This window comes from Tricharina praecox (genome assembly GCF_024521635.1).
Source record: "Tricharina praecox strain CBS 144465 chromosome Unknown BZA05scaffold_39, whole genome shotgun sequence".
NCBI classification, from domain to species: domain Eukaryota; kingdom Fungi; phylum Ascomycota; class Pezizomycetes; order Pezizales; family Pyronemataceae; genus Tricharina; species Tricharina praecox.
The window spans coordinates 1-22,616 of record NW_026250441.1 but is presented as its reverse complement, the minus strand read 5'-3'; the positions used below and the strand labels follow the sequence as shown (position 1 = coordinate 22,616).

Below are 22,616 nucleotides of genomic sequence, written 5' to 3'. Positions count from 1 at the left end.
TTCCTAGTCACGGTAGGGAAGTAGGGAGGAAGGAACGTACCACTGATACCGCCGGTACTATGTGCCTGTATAATTGCGAACTCACTGATGCCAACTTCTCAGTCGCTCTTTTCTTGAAGTCGGGTTTACGTGTTAGTATCACGGAACTGAACGATATTATGAGAACACACAAGTGACAAGGCCCGAACAAATTCAATTCTACACTGCTCCCGCGTGCGTAGAACTAAAAACGTTCAACAGCTAACAAAACCGAACCAAGGAAAAGAGCCGTTGTCAAACCAAAGCCGTAGCGTCGCGGAAACAAAAGAAATGAGAAAGGATATTTTCTTGAAGCACGAAAGCGAACTATCGTGGATGGATGCCTGCAGGCTGGTCCTCACGAGGGATACCATGCCTACGGAGAGGTGCCGGGAGTTGACCCTCCCTCCTCATCAGAGCCGTCGTAATCCATGCACTCCTGCACGATGCGCATCGCGCCGGTGGTGGGCTTGTTGATGGGGGTGAAGCTGCTGGGCAGCGCCACCTTCTTCTTGGACATGGGCTTGTTGATCGGCGTGAAGCTGGAGGGAGAGTCAGCAAGTTGTTTCTTGGAGGCGCCCGCCTGTTTGCGGAAAGCGGCGAGCTTGTTCTTAGAACTCATAGGCTCGTCTGAGTCGTACTGCTTGTCATCCGAGGTCTCGGCGGCATTGGCATCGACAGGTCGCTGCGACGTCTCTGTGATCTCAGCGTTGCCAGCAGTCTTTTTCTTGAGAGCAGCGGACTTGCCCAGACGTGAAACCGAGTGACTCCACATCTTCAAGAGCTCCTCCTTTTCGGCCTCGTGGGTAGGCGAAGTGGAGCGTTCAAAGCGGCGCAGCATGGGGGAGCTGCTGGGGCTATGCTGCTGCGAGGGACCAACTGGCGTCTCGGGAAACTTCTCCTGGTTGGAACCGATGGAGAGATCCTGAGAGGCCAGCGTGATCAGAGCCGAAGCAGCGCTGAGAGTCGCGGGTTCTCTCTTATCTGCACAGTGCACCGCCGGAGGAGCAGCCGCACCCGAGAAAGAGGTGTTAGGGGCGTTCACGTTTCCTTCCTTCAAGATACCCATAGCGGCGAGCCTGTGAGCAACGACGGGTGGAACCTCCTTAGGACTCGGAGTGTCCATAAGAAGCATGTTCGGCACAGGTGGGTCTCTACCAATCGAGGTGTGCTCGCTCTTCAACTCCTCAGTAACCACGGTGGATGCGGGGGAGATGGAGGAAAGTGTCGCCTTTTTCTTCGATCCTGGCTTCGACTTCTTGACCCCGGTAGGCTTCGATTTCTTGCCCTTCGCGGTAGAGCCGGAAGTCTTGATGGTACTCTTTTTCGGCACAGGTGTCTCTGCTGCCTTGGCCTGGCCCGCGGAGTTGGCGAGGGATTCTCTGGTTACCCTCTTAGGCGCACAAGAAGCGATCGACTCCGTTGGCGAAGACCGCAGTTCATTTCCGGAGCGGGCAGATGCATTGTTCTCTTGGGTAGCGTCGTTCGGAGGTGAGTCGTGAACGGAGGCAACAGAACCACCTAAGCCAGGGAGCCTAATGACGGAGCTTGGCATCGGGGCACCGATAGGCCTATAAATCGGCTTACCAGTAGTGTCGTGACCGACCAGCACGCCCGCTGGGCCCAGCTGAGTCTGGTTCGGATTCGGCTGTGGGTGCGTAATGATCGGAGGGCTGTTGAGAGTTGGCGCGTTTGGATGATGGACGGTGCCGTATAGAGGACGACCCATCGCCTGCTTCGACATAACCATATCGTAGCGAACGGTGTTTGGATTGTCGTCAGCGATGCAGCGGAAGCAGTACACCCATGGCCATCCTGCAGGCCACAGCCGCTTGAGGTAGGTGGAGGCCATATACTTCGGCATCATGGTTAGGGGATTGTTGATGAATTCCGCCTTCTCGTTAACGCGAATGTTTCCGAAGCTCACGGTGCGTTCAGCATCACCGAACTCTTCCCTGATGGTGTTGAGTAGTTCCTACAATGATCAGTGACGGTGGCGGGAATGAGAAGTGATGCTTACCTCGATTGTGATGTTGGCCGGGAGGTAGATGTGGTACAGGATCTTGCCGCGCTGATCCTCGGAACGGAACTGGTGGAGGATTACGGTGCACGGGGTGCTAGAGGTGAGGTTGGCCTAAAAGGAGTCAGTCAATGATGTTGAAAAGATGGTATGTTAGGCTTACTGTAGGAGCCTCAACCGCAGAGCGAATGGCCTGGCTCTGTTGCAAAGCCTCGATAAGCTTGCTTGGGTCGTCGCCGCCCGCCGTGAAGACATACATGTTACTCATGTTGTTGCTGAAGTCGTAACCGTTCTGCTGAAGAAGTCAGGTAAGTCAGCGAGTTCTGAAGCTCATACAACCGGAGCTCGGTTGAGTTGGGCATGATGGAACAAGGGATGAAGAAGTGGTAAAGGCAGATCCAATAAGCAGCTTGGGTTGCAGCCCAGGTGAAATGGATGACTCACTAGTAGGGGTGGTAGGCTTTGGGGAAAAGATCGGGTAGATCAGGTAGTCGTAAGGAGCGTTAAGGCGAAAAGGAGTGAAGATCGAAGTAGTGAAGGTCGAAGGAGTAAAGAAGGAAGGAAGGTATGGGGAAAGGAGGGTATTTAAGGAGGGAGAACCTTGCAGGCAACGAAAAGACCGTAGCGTAATTCACAAGTTGTTAGTTGAGGAAAGCGTGTGAGCGTGAATAGAACCTGCGAGCGCATCATGTAAAAATCCCTAGCGTTTGCCCAGTTTGTCCAGGGCACGCAATAAATGCCCTAGTTTGCAAGTTGGCACCAATCAAACCTCGCGGCACGTGCGGTGAGTAGTGATTGTAGGTTCCGTGCACCTAGGGCTAGAATGAATGACGACTCGCTCAGAGAAAAGATGTGGCGTCTTTATCAAACATGCGACGCTTGACAGCGACACCGCTACCGCACGGTAAACTATTATTGATCAAACCGATGACGGCCGACTGTGCAACGAGTCCTAGAATGACAAAACCGCAAACGTTTTTTGATTTTTTCATTTAAGCCCTACCACCTGCACTCGAGTTTGGTAAATTTTCACCTTTAAGGACGCTTTTCCTTACATTTCCAGTCGTGACTAAGTCCATCGTTTGAGCCTTCAATGTTTTTGGAGGTGTTTCAGTCGCCACGTGTGAAAGACTCAATTCCACCGAGGAAGACGCCGAATGTGCTGGAGTCTCGAGGTGGTGTTGAAAAGCGATGGGAGAGCTCAGAGCTGTAGGCGGAAAGAGGCAGCGCGAAGAGCATATAACGGAGGGAAGAAGTGAATGGGGCTTGTAGGTAGCATCAGCGCTGGGGGGTCAAGCGGTGTCGTATGCTCTCTTAGCTGTCTACCCCTTCTTCTGCTTTTTCTTCGTAGTGGTTGGGTAACGAACCGCTCGCAGAAGTTGGTTAATCACGGTGATAACTCCAGTGCCAATCCCACGCACCTGATCTCCGGCATTCACAGCGCGCGGTTAGGTGACGGTTCGGCATTGCGTAAGTCCGCGGTGCAAGCTCAATCCCCGATCAAGTGGTTTGCGGTGCGTTCTTTCCTATGTACTCCTCCCCCGGGTTCTGTCATGTCACATGACCGTGGTCCGTTGATGCGTTGCATGAATATATTTCTCCGCGGCATTCCGGTGCTCCCGAGAAACGGCGGAGGATATAAGGCGCGGCGGATAGGGGGTGCGGTGGATATCTCGTTTAATGCTGCGGTGGAATCCGCGGAGCTGACCGAAGTGGGCGGACCGGTAGGCAGCATAGAGTCTGGACGGTAACTGTTGCGCATCTTGACGAGGTCCTATGCATCGTCGTTGTCAGCTCCGTCATTATGAGGGGCTCATTTGCCAAGAACGTTCCAGGCGGGAGGCAGAATCGAGAGTGGAGCGCACAGAGAGGAAGGCGACGACGTGGGGGTAAATCGTCAATCTGAATAATGATGACGATAAAAAGAAGAAGAGGGAGAAGAAGCGGAAGAAGCGGAAGCGGCAGCAGACGGCTAAGAGCGGATACGACCACGCTGGACCCCCAATGCTGGAGCTGTCTACTGACCCCATTCGCCTCCTTCACCTCCATCTCCCCCCCCCCCCTCCAACATGGCGATATATCTCCCTCTCGCTCCGTCTTCCCGCCGACAGCTCTTCCATCGCTGGGCAAAATCGTTTCGAAATGGAGCCATAATCCACCCTTCGTTTTCTGCCTTCGGCACCAGCAGTCCTGGTGGCTTCATTAACCTCAGCTGCACGCAGCACAAAGCTACCAATGGTTCAAAACATCAGTCGCAACGATGGAGAACAGCGGATTTCACTCGACCGGCGATGCCTCCTGAGATCCCAAGGCGTGCATGATAGGACTAAGACGCAGGAGAAATTTTTGAAAAAGCGCGTCCAACAAGTTTTCCATACGGTAACTACAGAGCTCCACCTCGGCGATATCAGAGGTGGTGCATACTTTTCGTCATCTCAGGCGTTGAAGGGTAGTTCTCCGCCATGACGACCGTTGCGGAGGTGTATCATGTCATTGAGAGTTCAGGGTTAGGGGCGAAATCCGCAATAATTTCCTGACGGCGAACTCCATTGGAATGGTGCAAGCGACGTAGTTACAGACAGGTGACGCTGCAACGGCAACGTCCGCAACCAGTCGGTCGCTCCAAAAATGTCCGCCACAGTACAGACGTCAAACGAAGCCCGCATGAGCCAGCGCTAGCAAGCCGATCCGCATCATCTGCCATCATTCGTGCATCGCGATGCCCCATCCGCTCTGCTGGGTTTCCGTTAGTTTGACCTCCAGAATGGGGCAGCGTGTCGCCCGTGACTCCCCTGTGTTACGGTGCCAGGTACCACGATTGTGAGGAGCGTTGTTCACGCTGTGACTGCCATCGACAGGCGAAATCCAGATGCGCAATCTCCCTGATCCCACGCGATGAGTTCACAACAAGACGGAGGAGCGGGGATCGCGCACTAGGGTCCAAATCTATGCTTTCCTTAGGGGTCGAGTGTTTTGCCTCGCCAGCTCGGACCTAAATCCGCTTCTTTTTTTTCTTCTTAGTACTGGGGCGCTAAGCAAGCGTGTCAGCGTTCCGCTATGGTTTACCCGGCAAACGAATTTCCATATAACCCCAACCATCCCCTCGCGACCGTTCGCTTGCTCTCAGCCACACGCGCACACACACACACACTCACAAATACACTCACACTCAATCCCCGTTGATAGCCACTGCCATCCGGCTTCCATCGCCAATATCCCTACGCACAAACAACAGAACCAGCATCACTCTTATTGTCTCCTCAGTTCTTTTTCCCGACCCTCTCATCTCCATATTTCATCGTGACTGCTCAGCGTGGTTGACGTGTAAGTGATACGTCCTTCGGTGGAACTACTCACCCCTAACCCACCTCAGAACCTGACGTTGTCACCTTCACAACGTCACCACTAACCGGTGCTTCCAGATCACCCTACGCATGTCCGCAATGCCAGATTCCAAGTATTGCAGTCACTGTCAGAAAGACCGTCCGATGACCCTCTTTATGGGCATCAACCACAGCCGGAACGCAAAGAAACCCGGCGAGATGGACATCTTGCGCACCTGCAATGAATGTCGGACGAAAGCGGCCAAGAAAGTGCACGCATCACGTTCGGGAAGGAGCACGTGTTCGGGCAGGAGCACACGTTCTGGTAGGAGCACAACCGCCCAGCGGAGCGTGACGACGGAAGCCCCTGATGTTGTCCCGGTTAGAAAGGTAGGTTACATAGTGCCTGGCTTCCATCTCGCAAATCTGACAGAATTCAGAGGGGTCGTCCCCGTCGGAACCCGCTCCCCGTCCAGAACGATGGCGGAGAAGCAGACGAATCCAGTGATGAGCCTGCGCTCAAAAATAAGCCTCTTGCGAAAGAAGAATCATCGTCGACGACGGACGAAGATGTATCGCAAAAGGGGAAAGGCATCGCTGGAACCAGCGAGACAGACACACCTGACGAAACTCCACGGCAGCTTAGGGCCACTACGATGAGAAAGCCGTCTGCAGCAGCGTCAGAGGTCAAGCGTCGCCGCATGGGCATCAACCTATGCAACGTCAACGCTGCTGTGAAGCGCGTCATCTCCGAGTCCCCTCCAGCCGGCGGGGCGACGCCAAGCGGTTTGGAAGAGATCGACTCCTCCGCCGATCGTCAGACCGCCTACACGATTAGCAGTGATTCGGACAGCGATCATGACCACCAGGACACAGCTAGAACTACTCAGGTAGTCAGGAGGATGTCATTACGCGCCCGTTCTAGTCGGCCTGCGAGCGGTACCAACCATACGCACGAGGGTTCCGAAGTACACTCGCCAAAGAAGCCTGCGCAATCAACGCTTCCGGCTAGCCGTGACCCAACCCTGAAGGGCGCCCAGGTTTCAGTACCAACAAGCAAAACTTGTGCCGGCGCCACCTTCTCCCAAGAACGATCCAAATCGCAAGTTGCGCGTCTTAAGCGCCGCGCCACCTCTCCCATGGGTCGCACTCCTTCCCGTTTCCTCAGCGCCGCCGCTATCGAGCACAAAACTTTAGCTTCTCCCAGCGAAGCCTCATCTCCCGTCGAAAACCAGGGATCGCCCGCCTCCGAAGCCGCGCAAGGCCCATACCGTGCCTTTTCGACCGCGCGCCAACTGGCCACCCGCGAACTTCTAGACTTCACCTCAAATCTGGAGCGCCTCGTCCGCATATTGGACACTGCCGCCAAGTCTCTCCCAGTCGAGAAGTTGGTGATACTACAGAATGAGATCCGCCATGATTGGCGTGTTGACGAGATGGCGACTTTCGTCGAGGGGTATTACAGGGGCGCTACTATGTAGGCGGAGCATGAGGCGCAGGTTGTTGATACTTGGCCAGCGGGTGGCAGAGGGGAAATGGGGGCGGCCACTGCTGGGAAAAGGGAAGTTACCGAGTGAGGAGATGTGCGAGATGTATTTTTACGAGTTAATTTGGTCGCTGCTTTCTACTTTCTGCTTTCTGCTTTCTGCTTTCTGTTATTATTAATGTTGTCTTTGAACTCGTCGCTGTAGTGCATGGGGCCTGATAGTCACTTACTTAGAATTTTGTTAGCAATTCAGTTGGTGCTGTTCTGCAAGTTTGGCAATGGTAGCGACGAACCGGAGGTCCGCCGAAGCCGTTTCCTGCGCGTAGTTAGGTCTTAATAGGAGTAATTCTTTCGAGTTACGCACGCACGCGGCATGAGTAGAATGTGCATGAAAGCCGCGCGGTGAATCCAGCCAGAGACAGTGCTCATTGCTGGAGACAGGTTAACTTTGTCAGCACGGTAAAATCTTCCATTCTTGATCGGCGCGCTGCCATATTTCTCCTGGCCGGAACATTCAGGCTGCCGTGATATGACCCATGTGGCGGATGTGATGTTTTGGTATACGAATGGTTGGCGAGTGGAACCGTGTCATATAATGCCGTCCGGAATACATGAAGGATCTCTCTACCGGTTTCTAGTGCTAAGTGGTGGTGAGTTTTCAAATATGTGTTTTGGACGTTGGGTATTTCGCTCGGGAAATATCTCTTCACCTATCTAGGGGAATATATCTCTGCATGGGCAAATATCTGGACGTACATAGTCTAACCTATTACCCTCTCCCGTAAACGTACGTGATGTTGCTGAGCCGCGAAAAGCGCCTGCGATTAGGTCATTTCTTCGCAACCCTAACGGAATACTCGATACTACCACCGAGTGATGGTGGCGGACAAATGTTTGCCGACAGTGTTTGGCTAGTTCTTTGGATATTTTGAATATTCCAAACCCACCAACCCGTATAAATAGTTACGTCTTCATCCACCCTTCTTCCCTTGTTTTCTTCGTGAATTCTCAAGACTTGCTCTGATCTCAACGTTTACGTTTTGCTCACTACTCTCTTGCTCTTTACACCTTTGTTACTCTGCAACCCTCCTCTTCTGCTCTTACTCTTGCTCTAGCTTTGCTCTTGCTCCCCTTCCTCTTTCCTCTTCCTCCCCCCTCTTCCTCCTCCCTTTACGTTTTCTTGTGCACAGCACAAGTTACGAAGAGCTTGCGACAGCAAATCTCATTTCGACGTTTCGGACTACGGTTCGTTTCGCTTTACGACGACGGTCGGATTTATTTTCGAAACGTCGCCTAAGGTACATATCTCCCCCTACTTAGCTACACCATGGGGCTCTCTCATGCTTGCGGAAAATGACTAACGAAACCACTACTAGGACTTCCTATACAGATCCTACGGGACTGTTGGATTACGACTACCGTCGGTAATCTTTGAAGAGGTTGTCTACGGTACATATCTCCCTATACATCACTACATCATGGGGTTCTCCCATATCTGCGGAAGGTCACTGACTAAACCACCACCAGGACTTACGAGTGACGTACTAGGGTACAGTGCGACCTTACGAGTACGGTCGGTAATTTCTTGAACGGTCGTCTAAGGTAGATATCCCTATAGACTCTGCTACAACTTGGAGTTCTTCCATAGTTGCGAAGACGTACTGACCAAACCACCATCAGGACTTCCTGTTAGACACGTGCTACGATAGTGTCAGATACGACGACGGTCGATACCTTTTTCTTAGGTAGTTTACGGTACATATCTCCCTATACAATCTACTACACCTGGGGGTTCTTCCGTAGTGCGGAAAATGACTGACCGTATTACCATGAAGACACCGAGATTTCTTACACATTACTTCACAAGACCGAGTTTGTGAAGCAAAGTTGTCAGATATGGACAACGTTACCAGCAAGATTGTGGCGAAAGTGTGCAGTGGCGGTGGCGACGGTGGCAACGGCTCTGACAGGATAGTCTACAAGTTGGGTATCCAAGACTTCGACAACTCCGACAGCGAGATGAAAGACGGCGGCGAAGATGACGAAAACACCGACTCCGGGGATGGAGCTCCTTTCGTGGCTCTTCCTCTTGATTGTGACGACGAAGACAGACTCCGACTTCTACCAGGAAGACTGAGACGAGGACGAGAAAGCCGATGACAAGAAAGCCGACGGTTCGAATGGAGACGACGCGAAAAGCGGCGACGATGGTGACAAATCGGACTCCGGCGATGGAGCTGCTTCGACTCCTTCTCCTCGTAGCTGTGACGACGAAGACAGTGACCCTGAATTCTACGAGGAAGACAAAGAAGTCCACAAGAAGGACGGACAGGCAGGTGAACGTGCAGCGTTCTGCGTTCCGCGGGACTGACGGGAGGGGGGGGGGGAGGGGGGGAGGAGTGGCGACGACTCCGTTGATGATGACGACTGCAACGATGAGGACGACTCCAACGATGATGACCAGTGTGGGGTAAGTGGTAGCCCACTTGACGAGGACGAACTAGAATCCCTCGCGACTCTTTTTGAGACGCTTTACGTGTCTCGCAAGACGATCCAGAGAAGTGTATCCGCTGCTGCTGTGGTCGAACAACAGAGCAGTGCACTTCCTTACTCTCCAGCCACCGGAAGTTCCAAAGACACGGACGGAATGGAGTCACTTGTGGCTCTCTTTGAGAAACTTTCCATGTCTGACGAGAGGACCAAGAAGGACGAGGTGGAGTCACTTGTGGCTCTGTTTAAGAACCTGTCCGTGTCTGGCAAGAGAGGCCAGAATGCGGTGTCAGCTCCGGCTCCTCCCAAGCGGACGGACGGGGTAGAGTCATTCGTGGATCGCTTCAAGAAGCTGTCCGTGTCTGGCAAGAGACGCCAGGACACTGCGTCGGCTCCAGGTCTCCGGGGCGAAGTGGACTGTGTGGAGCTTGGCTAGGGTCCACCCCGGTCGAGAGGCCGGGAGTGGTGCTGCTGGCGGTGGACGAAGAGGATGGTTATACAACGTTCTCAAGTCGTCCGACAGCAGTCCGCTCCTGGAACACCTCGCCCGCTGGTAGTCACCACCGGCGAGCCAGCGTCGTCACGCCGAACATCGATGAAATCATCGTTTCCTTGCGGGAGCTGGATCAGTTGGAGCATGGGATGAAATCCTGGCCCGAGGACAGTTACGGTAACATGGACGAGTCGTGGACTGTCGTAAAAACGGAAGGTGGCAACTACAATCCCGGCTCGACCGATTCAGGAAAGACTAACCACGCTCAGACGGAGGGCTCGAACAACAGCTACTGCAAAGCGGACGGCTCGAACCATATCTACTGCAAGGCAGTCGACTCGGGTGAGACCGACGATGCCAACCTCACGGACGATAGCTACTCCAATACCGACCCGGCCGAGGACGAAAACGACGATACCAACTCAGAGGATGCCTACTCTGTGGCTGACGATAATGACACGAACAAGGTGCGCAAGGCAATTCAGTTACCGATAAACACTGCTGGTAAAGAGGAAGGCCACGGCATCGGTTCAGTGGAATGTTGTGTTGTTGAGCAAGCCAGCTGTACAGGTGGATTTGATGGTATTGACAACTGTCATGTCTTGGCGGATTTAATGAAGAAAATGTGGTGGATTCCGATGGACAAAATACGGCAGATGAAGACAGCAGTGAGACTGGTACAGGAGAGGTTCTGGTGGAGGAGAATGAAAATACACCGGAGAAGAGTGGGTATCTGGCGGACGCAGAGGATAGTGGCTTGGTGGAGCAGGTCGCAAATCTCACGGAAGGGAGGCGGATTCAGAAGATAGTGACATGGAAGAAGAAGGTTCAGTAGAAAAGAGTGGAAATCTGGCTAAAACTGGAGGATAGTCGGTTGCGGTACAAGACTACCAACGCGGAAATTGATGAGTGAATTGAAAGGACGAAGATGCCTGCTACGGACGTGATATCCCAGGACGTTACCGAGGATATACAGCGATGCAGACAGCGATTTTAACCGAGTCAGCGTGGGTGGACGTGGAACTGATTCGGAAAATCGCGCAACGCCCCACTTCGAGGTGGTGGCGGAGAGGAGGTTTCTAGTCGCAGAGTTTGGCAGCGGTAGCGGCAAGAGGAGAGCTGAAAATAGCGGCCGGTGGTGGATACGGGGTATGAGGAGTACGCCTGCTGCTGGCCTTCCGTACGAGTTCCTCGCGAATCCCGGTGATACGAATCACGGAATCCAACCCCTCCCAAATATCTGTGATGCGCAACGCGAAGGCCAGCGTCACCGCGCTGTCAAAATGAGCTTCACGAAACTTTCTAGGTTTGTTTTTGCCAGAATATGGTTCGTCCGGAGATGACGATGTCCCCAGTGTACTCTAGTGGAGGCAGCAGTATCCGAGCACGGGTGACGGGTGACCGGCGACGGAACGCCGACCTTCTGAAGGGATTGATGCAGAGGTTTCCTAGTCTATCAAGACTGTATATATAGAGAGCGCGCTGCTCGCGATGTTGCTGCTGTATCGAATACTACTGTCATGTTTATCTACCTCTTATATTCAATGGCACCTTTTCATTCTGATCGCAATGGAAACCCCCAAAATACTAATTGGTGTCAATTCAGCGGCCTCTTCCCTTCCTAGACCGCGGAAACCAAAGAGCATATACATCTATCTTCCAATTTCCCAAAAACTGCAGTCTACGTCCCCTGTCTCTCCGCTGATCAGAAAGAGCTATGTACCGAGCCTTGGTGACTGTTAGATATTGGGGTAGGTAGAACATCATAATAGAATTCGGTACGGCAGCAATATTTTAAGCAGTGAGCTCTGTCTGTATACAACCTTAATCAACCAGAAAGTCTCTGCATCACTCCATTTGAGGAAACGTCTGCCGGGCCCGGATACCTCGCTAGGTACACTGTCACCTCCGGACGTCGCATATGCTGACAAACCCTCGCGTAAGGAAGATGATCTGAACCCCATCTTAGCAAGGCAGAATGTAATCTAGAAAATAAATCCCCGGGTACCTCCTCAAAGCTTGTAATCATGTCAAAACGCCTCGCAGAGGACAAAGGATTATTGTCACTGTAGGAGAAAGTGTTGACCCACTAGTCAAACTATGAGATCAACTGCCAGAAGGAACGGCCAGCAGTGTTCTGCATAGACTAGTCCCGACCAAATTTGGGCGTGGTATGGTCTGGTCGGAATACATCATGAACGACCAGGCATAGGTCGGGATAAATCTGGCTAAGAAACAACATTTGACATCGGAAATGCTCTAAAGACCGCCAGAAACTAAGGAAACTTTTGCGGCTGAGAGAATTAACAGTTAACCCGACGTCGGGTTGGTCGGGATGTATCCCGACCTACTAAATCATAGGTCGGGTATACCTAATTTTATCTCGACCGGCTAAAGTCATGATCGGGTCGGGATATATCCTGATTGACTCGTCCGGTCGGCCGGCCGGTCTAGTCTATGTAGAACACTAAATGGCGAGTGAAAACAGAACAAAAAACATTCATCCCCGGGTACCTCATGACAAAAAGGAGAGCTGAAGGACCTTCTTTAAATCCTTCGTCATCATCTCCACTAGAAGCTTCCACAGAATTCACCTCCCCGGTGTCTAGGCTAACAGAACCTTGGTTCATAGCCCGTGGATATACTTTGAATGTGGTTCCCGTGGAAGATTCTTCATCATGATGTCGGCAGGTAGGTTGTTAGGATTGCGGTGGTTTGGCACCCGGTCCGGCCAAGATGAAGACATCTCCGGATGGCATATTTCGGTCGTCTCCGTCTCCGTTTCCGACAATGTCTACGTCTCCGGCAACCTCTGCGTCTTCGAGCTAGATAACCTGGTGGGCTATGTTGTGCAGATGCCTGATGGTGTGTCCTGTAGCAGGGAGCTTCGGGTGGGTCGAGGTCAGAAATCTGTCATCTGATATTCGGCGCGGAGGTAGTTCTTAAATGCGGTCACTCGTTCAAGATGCTGGCGGCGGGAGGACGCCAACCTGATTCTTGAGAGGCCGTCCGATAGGCTTGTCTCTTTCTATGATGAAGATCTACAGGATAGAGCGGTGTTCTACATAGACAAAACCGGTCGGACGAATGGTCAGGTCGATCACGATAATATTAAAAAAACTCGACCAAGGATTTTGTAGGTCGGGATATATGCCGACCGACCAGTCCTTGCCAAGCTCGGTCGGCCTAAGACGGCCGGCGTCGGGATAACGGCTAAGCGTATCAGCCGCAATATTTTCTGTCATAGATGTGCGTCCGCAATGTGTCGAAGACGGCCGCAGCCAATGCTGGAAGTGTAGGGCGTCCGCAATGTGGCTATAACTGTGGCAGAAAAGCTGGCAGACCACAACAATGGTCGCAGAGAAAGCGTCAGCGCGCATGAGTATGCTATAGGATGACCGATGGGGGGGACTCGAGATTATGTAGATATAGAGGACCTCCGCTATGTCCACCATCGCTACGTCCACCATCACTACGTCCACCATCGCTACGTCCACCGCCATAGCTTACTGTCGCTCCTAACACCCATCCCACCTTACTGCATGCCGCGTCCTCGGGGTAAAACACCTGCCAGCGAACGCCATCAGCCTCCCACTACCTCGTCGTGTTGTCTTCTGCCCCGCGAAATATAATGAGAGGCTTAACACGATCGATACCGTCGGCGAAGATTGTCAGCTGTATTGTCGCTTGCCTTTTATCCCACCCTGATCTCCGTGAAGCTACCCGTATTGTCTTACTCCCTTTGATATCTTAGATCTTCCCATCAAGATACTCCCAAGGGAGTGGTGTTTGGTCCATGTTAAGAATATTCGATGGAAGACAGCAACCGGCTGAAAGTACCGACTGTACCGCTGTATCTTCCATGCCGTCGCGTAGCTGAGAGTTCCGCCGGTTAAAACATCGAAAAGAAACAATCATCGCACAGTATTCTGTTGGGATTTGCTGGGCTGTATTTGTGACAGCGCGGATGGTAATCCTATTACGTGAGAGTAACTGACTGAACCAGCCATTCGAAACCATAAATACCGTAGGAGTGTCGGAATAAAGTTGAAGAAATAACAACCTTGCTGTCCGTTCGAACCGCTTTTTCCGTACCGTCTTCTCCTCTTTACGTCGATCTGCAAACGCTTGCACTAAAGCTTTCTCAAGCTTAAGCCAACGCCCACGGGATGGCCGGCGTCGTTGCTGTAAAAGTTTCATCGCAATTAATTTCTCCTCCTCTTGTCGCCATCTTCGAAAATAGCATGTATGCTTTAGGTTGTAACGTTCACAAACCTCCGCAGGCGTCGGAACTCGCAGGATGCCTTTGCCCTGATCGAACACCCTGCCATACGCCGCGTATGACAGAACTCCCAATTTGAACGCAGTCGTATATGCTCGTCGCTATCGGTTGGAGCTTGTAGCTGGAGGTGGAAATCTACGCATGAGATCTGCGGTAGCCTATCGTTTTGGGCCGGGCTTTGGTTTTTGTTTCCGAGGCGATAGTAGTATACGGGGATACGGCTCGTGTCTGTGATGATCTTCATCTTCGTCTAAAGTATGGTCAGTAGTTTGTTGAACCGTAGGTGAAAGTACCAGAGCTATGAACTGCAGTAGAACTGTGTCCATGGCGTTCGATACGGTCGCATTGACTCTGCTGTTCTCCATTATCGTCGTCCTGATTCCAGTTGACGTGGTTTTGGTATGGTTCTAAGTAAAAGTCTACATCAACCATTCGGAGGCTGGCAGCTCGCTGCCATTCTCACGAACTCCTTCAGCCTCAGGTTCCAACCTCGTAATTAAGTGAGGTTCTATTGCCGCCACCACACGAACCCTAAGCGCCCTAGCGCGCCTCCACACCGCGCTAAGGTATTTCACAGTGAGGACAAATATCCGGGTTTATACGGTACTGGACGAAGATGATGTCGTCGCTCACGGTTTTAATGCTACTGGACGGAATTCAACACACGACAGTGGGAAATACTATTACAGTTGGTGGATAAGTGCTGTAAATGGAGGCATTTGTTTTCACTACCGGACTGCAGTCGACTGCAGTCCAACCTTGTCCAGCGAATGGGCGCACGGGACGGACTACTTTTATTCCGTCCGCAAAAAGGAATGGACGGGACTAGATCATTGCAGTCCGTCCCGTTTGGACTGCAGTCCAGACCGGACTATGGAGAACACTGCTCTGGTCAGGCCCACATCTAAAAAAAAACCGGCTTGCATGACATCGTAGGTTTCAAAAAAGCTCAACTAGCATCACCGGAAGATAGCTAGGCCAGTTCTAAATTCGACTGCTCTAATCCCGCCTATATCTCGACATGGAAGGCCTGCTGATGGTTGCCCGCCGGTATGTATCGACAATAACTCACACGAGATACATTCCTGTATAATGAAAGAAACTGGGAATCGTATATGATCTGGCATCAGTTCATGGAATAGACTATGGTGACCACCAACTGCCCGACCTTTTTTGCCAGCTGCGCCGGCTTGTGAGTAAGCTCAGCCACCACGGTCCGTTGTTGCGCAGCTACCTATCAACCAAGTCTACAAAGGGAACCTTTGATCACACTCTTTGTCCGCACACTCTACAAACGCAATTCCCTACCAGGCACTCCGCGGACCGAACACTTGCGCGGCCGTGATACCGGTAATAACAGCAACGCATCAAAACAAATTAGGGTAGCGCGCTTCATATTGCTGCGCGGCAGCCTTGTGTGCGGCCCAGGCCTTGTCCGAACATCGCTTGCTGCATCGCCCGCACGTCTGGATGCTCACACTGTGCTTATGCTTGCAGATAATACATTTCCACTTGTAAATGGCTGGCTTTGACAATCCGGAACCCATTTCGTTTCTGTTTTGAGAGTAGTGGGTTGAAAGACGGTACCGAGTCGGGGTGAAGTAAACTGAGGTGTGGAAAGAGTTCGAAAGACAAGCGGGGATATGTTCTGCGGGGTTTGAGTGTGTTCGTGAGGTGTTTGGAAGGTTAGAGAAGGATGATGGAGGAGGGAAGATGTGAGTACGGATGAAGGAATGTTAGCCAGCGATCTGGCGGTATCTTTTGGATGAAACACACCCCTTCCATCCCTCCAGCCCGTATGATGCATAGAAAGCTGGCAAGCTCACCTGTTATACAATACCTGCCAGCCGACAAATCCCGGGTTCTGAGCCCGACTGGAGCAGGCAGGAGATGTTGTGAGTCATTCTTTCTGTCGGGTTAGGTGAGAGGCTTGAACGGGGACGGAGGAGGGAGGGTTGACTCCCGAGGAGGGCGGGTCGAAAAGCAATAGGGAAGCAGTATCGAGCTAGGGGACAAGGGTTGGTGGCAACACCCAGGAGTAGACGGATATCATGATCTACTTCTCTTCATCGAGTCCGATGATCCTCGCACAAAAAATCTCCGGCAGCCCAAGCGATGTTACGTGTCATGTTCCGGGTGATATGTAGTGCTCCACACGTCTTGCCAAAAACAAAAACTAAAACAGAAACATCCGATGGAAACCAAAAGAGCTGAATTACGCCGATGTATGCGTACACCCCCTTTACTTTTCATTTGCTCTCTTCTACATCGAGCCTCCGGCCTAGAGGGGTACAGGCAAAGAGCCGTATGCACAGACGGACATTAATAGCCAGCTCGCCGTTCGTATTGCGATCCAGTAATTGGATTGCAATGTAGTGCTGGCTGCAATGCTACCTTCATTCCAGGAATAATCCATGACGCAAACGCGTTGAGGGAGCGCACCAGTCAAGGGAGAGGCTACGGAAGGGCTTCGAGAGCGAGTGAAGGCCCCGGAAGAGTCAGGTGGCTGAAGGGTCGGGGCACGGAAGAGTCGAGGGAGCATACGAGATGTAGATAATGTCATTCTCCAGATAGGCGACATCCAATCAATGAAAAAACAGAAATCCCACCGATTTCCGTCTATGTTTTGCAGAATAGCTTTCCAACGAATTTTCGCACACCCTACTGACGTCGTTGCCACAGAATATGGTGGGATAGATCTGTTCATACGTTACCAGCTCACTCGGCGCGCTTAACGTAGCCACTATTATACATGCAGCCGACTACCTTCGCAGAGAATTTGTTTCTACTGTTGAAATAGTCGAGTGATGGAATGTTTAGGTCTGTACCTCACTGTCTAGCCATACTAATTTCCCTGGCAAGCGCTTCTTTCCCTCGCCATCCCTTTTCCTCGCTTTGCCACTTTCTCTCCTCCCTTCCGTCTTAACTTCACAGCAAGTTCAGCGCAACCTCTTCCCTTCCGCGACAACTTCACAACTTCTTTGCTTCCATCCCACAACCAGTCATCCTCTTTCGCATCGCGACGACCTTTTCCCTCACTTCCTACCTTTCAAAACCACAGTCGTCTGATTCAGGGAAAAATTCAAATGCCTCCTAAACGGCCCACCGCGGCTGATTTTATGAAGCCAAACCCTAACGTCGACTCGAGGACGCCTACCGACAAGTCCATGCAGCGTCTTCCTCGCGCTACACAGCAGAGCAAGGTTGGTTCATCTCCGGTGTCTACTAACGACTCCCATGTTGCTGCTGGCATGGGGCTCGAGATTCCTGCTGTTTTGAACCCGTCGCCCACCAACTGGTCTTCGAACTTTGTCGAAGGCGTTGTCTCCAAGGATAACAGCAGGAATGGCGTTGGCAACACCAACAACACCACCACCGCTCCAGACACTTCTTCCGTCGCGAAGAACGATGTGATTAGCAGCAAGGAGGGACGCAGTATCACTCGCAACAAGGACGAATATGTTGTCAAGGCTAACAATGGCGCTACGCACACGTTCACGACCAAGAGAGTCCCCAAGGACACGACGGTGGGTGTCGCAGCTAATGGAAACAACATCGTCACTTCGGGTGTCACCAAGTACAAAGTTGTCACCAAGAGCAACGCTGCCATCCAGGACAACGCTGTCACCAAGCCCAACTCTCCCACGGAGACCGGCGGTGTTACTGATACGTTCAGGAACACCCCGTGGCGCAGAGACCAGGTCGATGGTCGCGGTGCCCATAACCACCAAGCTCCCGGGAACACCTGTGCAGACTGGCGCGGACGGGGCAAGTTCGCCGGAGGAAGCGGCGGTGGCGTCGGGCGCTACGGCTCCTACTTCTCGCGTTCCGTCACCCCACCGCCGCAGCGCCCCGACGACCAGACGTTGTTGGAGCGTCGGGATGCGGCGAGGGAGGCGCGCGCGAAGAAGGAGCGCCGCTGGTTCGAGGAGAACGATCTCGACACCCGCCGAAAGGCTGCCGCCAAGATCCGCCAGGAGACGAAGGAATACAGGAGCAGGCGCGTCCGTAAGGTTGCCGCTGCTCCTGCGGTTGGTGCCGAAGCCGATCCAGCTGATCCACAAGCCAACACCAACGTCGCCAGGGTCATCGTCGGCGGCAGGTTCATCCGGGCTGACGATGACCGGCAGCGGTACTACGATGACGAGGAGGTGATGGAGGTCGTAGGTTTCCCTGCTTAGCCCCCCTTTTGAAGGACACCATACTGACATCCCCTGTGACAGCTGGCCAAGCTCAAGGAGCAGAAGGAATCTGGCGCGTACCGCGAGAAGCTCCAGGTGCCTGGGCCTGTGGGCTCCGAGTACGCGGTCATGATGGAGACGGCTAAAGAGCTCTGGGAGGCCAAACGTCGCCGCAGAGCCGGCTACCCGCCCGCACCTGTAGGTTGATGATGCATCAATTCAAGGTGACGTGTGGAGACTAACTACTCTATAGACCGCCGATGCCAGCAGGTACAATTTCTCGTACATAGGTATGTAAAGGACCATGCCAAAAAGGATTGGACAAAGCCCGTTTTGCACAACAAATGCCCATTTTGATGCTACCAAACATACCCTCCACCTGGTCCAAAAAATATCGTCTCTTTTACAGAAGCTTTACAATCACAAGCTTCTTCTTCAATAAAAACGTTGATGGCTTTCATCAACGATTGGGGCTGTACGGCGTTGTATTTCGCAGGAGTTGAAAAGTGGCACGACATTTTGTATGGGGCTCACATACAAAAAGCTATTTGGCAACCATTAACTTTTCCCCCGTATTGGATTGCTCCACAAGAACAATTCACAACTCCGTGAGGAGTCTCGATATCGTTGTCGGTGTAGTTATAGAGGTCTCCCGAGTCTCGATGATGTCTGATTTTTTTTCGATACGTTGTGGTTGTTGTATCGGTGGTTGAAAACGGCCATTTTTGGTGTAGTGTAATGGTAATGGCCAATCTTTTTTGTCCTAGTACTGTAGAACTTCGCTGTGCCATAGTTCAAGATGCGAAGCGTCTCTGAGGCGGTCTCTATTAGACGTCCGGCGGTTGGTCGATGGCGAGAGAAGGGGGTAGGGCGGAACAGCTCTCTTTTGTTTTGTTTTGAGTTTTAAGGCGTTTCTCTAGTTGCGGAATCAAAGCTCTTACAAAATTCGCTGTTGTCTTCAAAAAATCTTGAGATGAACTGGCCGAAGGAAGATGAGATGACGGCGCGCCGGGGGATTTCAACTTCATAGAGGCATGTGCGGTAATGTTAGGAAATCCGCATCTCTCGATGAATACGTACAGCGTGCAAGTAACTACGTGCCTAGCTGCAGTGATGATGATAGATCCGCTCTATTGCCCCGTTTCTCAGATCTCTCGGCCGTTGCCAATGCGAGTATGCAACCCTCCATCGAACGGGTTGCCATACTCAAGAACAATCTCCACGCCATACGCAAGGCGACCGATCCCGCACCGCGACCCATATCAATCTGTCTTCTACTTACACCGACCAGTATCTGTGCAACACATCCGATCTGGCCATCCGTTACTTCGCCGGACATCACATGAACCTCCCTGGCGGTAATAGAGACGCGCACTTCATTGAACAGGCAGACTTCGCCAGAGACTCTGAATTACCTGTGATGAAGACGCCCAAAAGTCGACATCCGGCATGTCTTCACCTTGGCCCACCAGCTGTCAGAGAAATGCGATCAAATACAATCATGAAGACGACACCATGAAGATGATTGTCCCTCGGGTGGGGCGTGGACATATATCCGCAGACTACGTATTGCACCCGGGTCACATGGAGAGTCAATTCGGTGGATGTCTCTATTGATGCACGTGAAAGCGGTTGAAATAAGGTGATTTTAATTTCCCTCTTTTTTGAGAGTGCACACCTTGTCCTATCTCCGTGGTGTTTCTCCCACGCATTTCTTTTTCACGATGGCACGGTGTCGAATTGAGGATCACTGTTTTTCTCTTTTCAGCTCCTGTGGGATTTTGCTACTGTTGATCTCATTTTTTATGCTGCTTTATTGGGTTTCTGATCATCTTCTGTAGGAGAAGTTTCAGAATATGGGACGGCTCGAGATGACAATGTCCCTGATGTAGTGGAGCGGGGTATTCCAGCACTGAAGACTCACCATCTAATACGGTCTTTGCAGAGATGTTTTGGTAATTAAACGTGTACATGGAGAGAGCTCGCTGCTCACCATACTGTTGGTATCCCGAATACTTTCCTGTATATCACCTACCTGATAATCCAACATCGACTGCGGTAAAATGCAACAGCCTAGGCAACAGATCGAAACTTCTACATGATGGAGATGTTAGACACCGATACAGAAAACATTCATCAGTTATTTTACACATTTTGTATTCAAATTTGAAATGTAACACTACGTGCAGGCGACTGCGGTGAGCCACTTGCAATCATTGGTGCTGATGATCCTGAGATGATACGGGCTGAAGCAGTTCCACGGCGAGAAAGATCCAAAATTGCACGGCAGATCACTGTGTTAAAGTAGCGTGAAAGGAAAAAAAACCGAGCAAGCCCAGGTGGCCTACATCAATCCTGCGTAAAAAGAAAACGAAAAAATCAAAGTCCCGGGAGGCCCCCCGCGGTTCTTACCGTTACCCAAGCCTCACCACCGCGTCCATGATCAAAGCACCCTTATCCCGCTCGCTACCAACCGAACTCGAATCCACGACATGGTAGCGACGCCGGTCGTATTAAAGACCTTGCCTTCCTACACGAGCCACGGAGCTTCCTGTTGTCAGAATAGGGGACGTCCGGAGACGGCGAAGTCCCTATCCTAGTGGGGTATCGAGCACGGGTGACCGGTAACGGAACACCGATCTCCTGAGGGGATTGATGCAGACATTTCCTAGTATATTAAGCTTGTATATAGAGGGAGCTGGCTGCTCTCGATGTCGCTGCCGTAAAGAATACTATTGAAATGATTATCTACCTCTTATATTCAACACTGATGTTTTAGTGTTGCTTCGCCAGGTTATCAACCCCCCCCCCACCCTCAAGCGAGTGCACGCAGAATTTGACCCCCCAACGCTTCAAATTCGCTCCCTCCCCCGCTACAGCTTAGGAATTTTCTCCCCTCGCCACCAGCACCACTCACCTTCGCTGCATACCTTGCTTCCCCAGACGCTGTTATATAACATTCAGGAGCAAGATAATTGGGAAAAAAACTCCGCGGTCGGACAATTGGAGAAAAAGAAAACATTAATTGTATAAAGAAAAAAGAAAGACAAAAAAAGAAAGAAAAGAAAAAACAAAAGGACCCCGTCCCGAACCTCGGCCGACCACCAGAGAGTTAGTCCTCCCCGAAGATCAATTCCGAGGACTCCAAACCCTCTGGAGGCGCGTCCAGGTCTTCGAACAGGTCGTCCCGCTTGATGTCGTCGGGGGGTGACTCGACGCTCTCAATCGTGGCCGGCGCAATGCCGGGCCCTGATCGAAGTGCGTCAAGAGTCGGATCACCGGGGTGATCCTCCTCTGCGCTGGTCGATGGGCCCACTAGAGGAGCATCCATGGCTGCCAATGCGGCATCTATCTCACTAGTCAGATTTCACGGATCGTCATCCTCGGCTGGCTCCCCGCGAGATCGTTAGTGATGTGTTTACCGATGATCTAACCGGAACGCGAAATTTACGTCTCTGTCAATGCGGTATTCCGCTCACCGACGAGAGCGTCGAAGTCATCCTCCTCTTCGGATCTGCGAGATAGTTAGTACTGCATTTACCAACGACTTGATCAGAACAGAGAACTTACATCTCCACCAAAGGGGCCTCCAACTCCCCGGCCAGGTCCATCTCCAACAACTCCTCCTCTTTCTTCTCGACCCTGCGTCTCCTCGTGTCGGGCATGGTAGCATCGACGGACTGCTCCTCGTCCTCCTCTTCTCTTGGGCGCTTCGTCCCCTTGTTCGCCGCCGCCTGCTCCACGGCCGGCGCTCCGTCCATGTCCATCATGGGACACTCTAACCCACCTCCCTTTCTCCACAAAAAAAACCACCACATCTTGTCCGTCTCCCAGCCCGTAGGCTTGAGACCCCCCCTTCTCTCCAACTTTCTCCTCTTCTCCGCCACCTCCGCGACCAACGCCGCCTTGGTATCCTTCTTCCTACCTCTCCCCAGGATACCAAGTACGACGTAGGCTCGCTTCAGCACCTCTTTGAGCACTGGGACTGTCACTCCCTTCCCAGTCCCAGTCCCCATCGACGTTGCCAACCGTCCAGATTTTCCATCCAGGATCGGTGGCAGGGGGGAGCGGCGTGTATGGCGGCGGTGCAGCTGGTGGTGGCAGCGGAGACGAACCGGCGACGGACGGATCAGCAATGGAAGGAACGGCGGGATCTGCCAGTATCGGAGCTTGAGGGTCGTTCGGATGTGCTCCTGCGTCATCTCGAAACGGTACAGGTCGGCATCGGTGGTGGGTTTCGGGGAGGCGGGCTGCGGGCTGCGGGGTACTTGGGCGACGGCCGCGCTTGTTCGATGTCGATGGCTTGATGGTTGTGATGCCGGT

General features: G+C 52.2%; 5 protein-coding genes across 5 annotated transcripts; 3 read left to right on the top strand and 2 right to left on the bottom strand.

The window, feature by feature from the left end:
* Positions 1–394: 394 nt before the first annotated feature.
* BZA05DRAFT_449126 (uncharacterized protein) lies at positions 395–2,306 on the bottom strand (the record flags this gene model as incomplete). The annotated part of the gene is made up of 3 exons (XM_051487325.1): positions 395–1,993; positions 2,039–2,152; positions 2,202–2,306. The coding sequence occupies 3 exons, from the start codon at positions 2,304–2,306 to the stop codon at positions 395–397; spliced, it is 1,818 nt and encodes a 605-aa protein (XP_051335118.1).
* Positions 2,307–5,168: 2,862 nt separating this feature from the next.
* On the top strand, positions 5,169–7,190 carry BZA05DRAFT_412096 (uncharacterized protein). Its single transcript, XM_051485066.1, has 3 exons — positions 5,169–5,362; positions 5,461–5,751; positions 5,802–7,190. Exons 2-3 carry the CDS (start codon positions 5,473–5,475, stop codon positions 6,840–6,842), a joined length of 1,320 nt encoding a protein of 439 aa, XP_051335117.1. The 5' UTR covers positions 5,169–5,362; positions 5,461–5,472; the 3' UTR covers positions 6,843–7,190.
* A 1,553-nt stretch (positions 7,191–8,743) lies between these two features.
* Positions 8,744–10,665, top strand: BZA05DRAFT_449124 (uncharacterized protein; the record flags this gene model as incomplete). The annotated part of the gene is made up of 5 exons (XM_051487324.1): positions 8,744–8,942; positions 9,001–9,183; positions 9,352–9,735; positions 9,774–10,358; positions 10,451–10,665. The coding sequence occupies 5 exons, from the start codon at positions 8,744–8,746 to the stop codon at positions 10,663–10,665; spliced, it is 1,566 nt and encodes a 521-aa protein (XP_051335116.1).
* A 6,533-nt stretch (positions 10,666–17,198) lies between these two features.
* On the top strand, positions 17,199–18,591 carry BZA05DRAFT_462054 (uncharacterized protein; the record flags this gene model as incomplete). Its single annotated transcript, XM_051487696.1, has 3 exons — positions 17,199–18,275; positions 18,336–18,491; positions 18,547–18,591. 3 exons carry the CDS (start codon positions 17,199–17,201, stop codon positions 18,589–18,591), a joined length of 1,278 nt encoding a protein of 425 aa, XP_051335115.1.
* Positions 18,592–21,405: 2,814 nt separating this feature from the next.
* Positions 21,406–22,495, bottom strand: BZA05DRAFT_449122 (uncharacterized protein; the record flags this gene model as incomplete). The annotated part of the gene is made up of 3 exons (XM_051487323.1): positions 21,406–21,641; positions 21,773–21,807; positions 21,864–22,495. The coding sequence occupies 3 exons, from the start codon at positions 22,493–22,495 to the stop codon at positions 21,406–21,408; spliced, it is 903 nt and encodes a 300-aa protein (XP_051335114.1).
* Between the last annotated feature and the right edge of the window lie 121 nt (positions 22,496–22,616).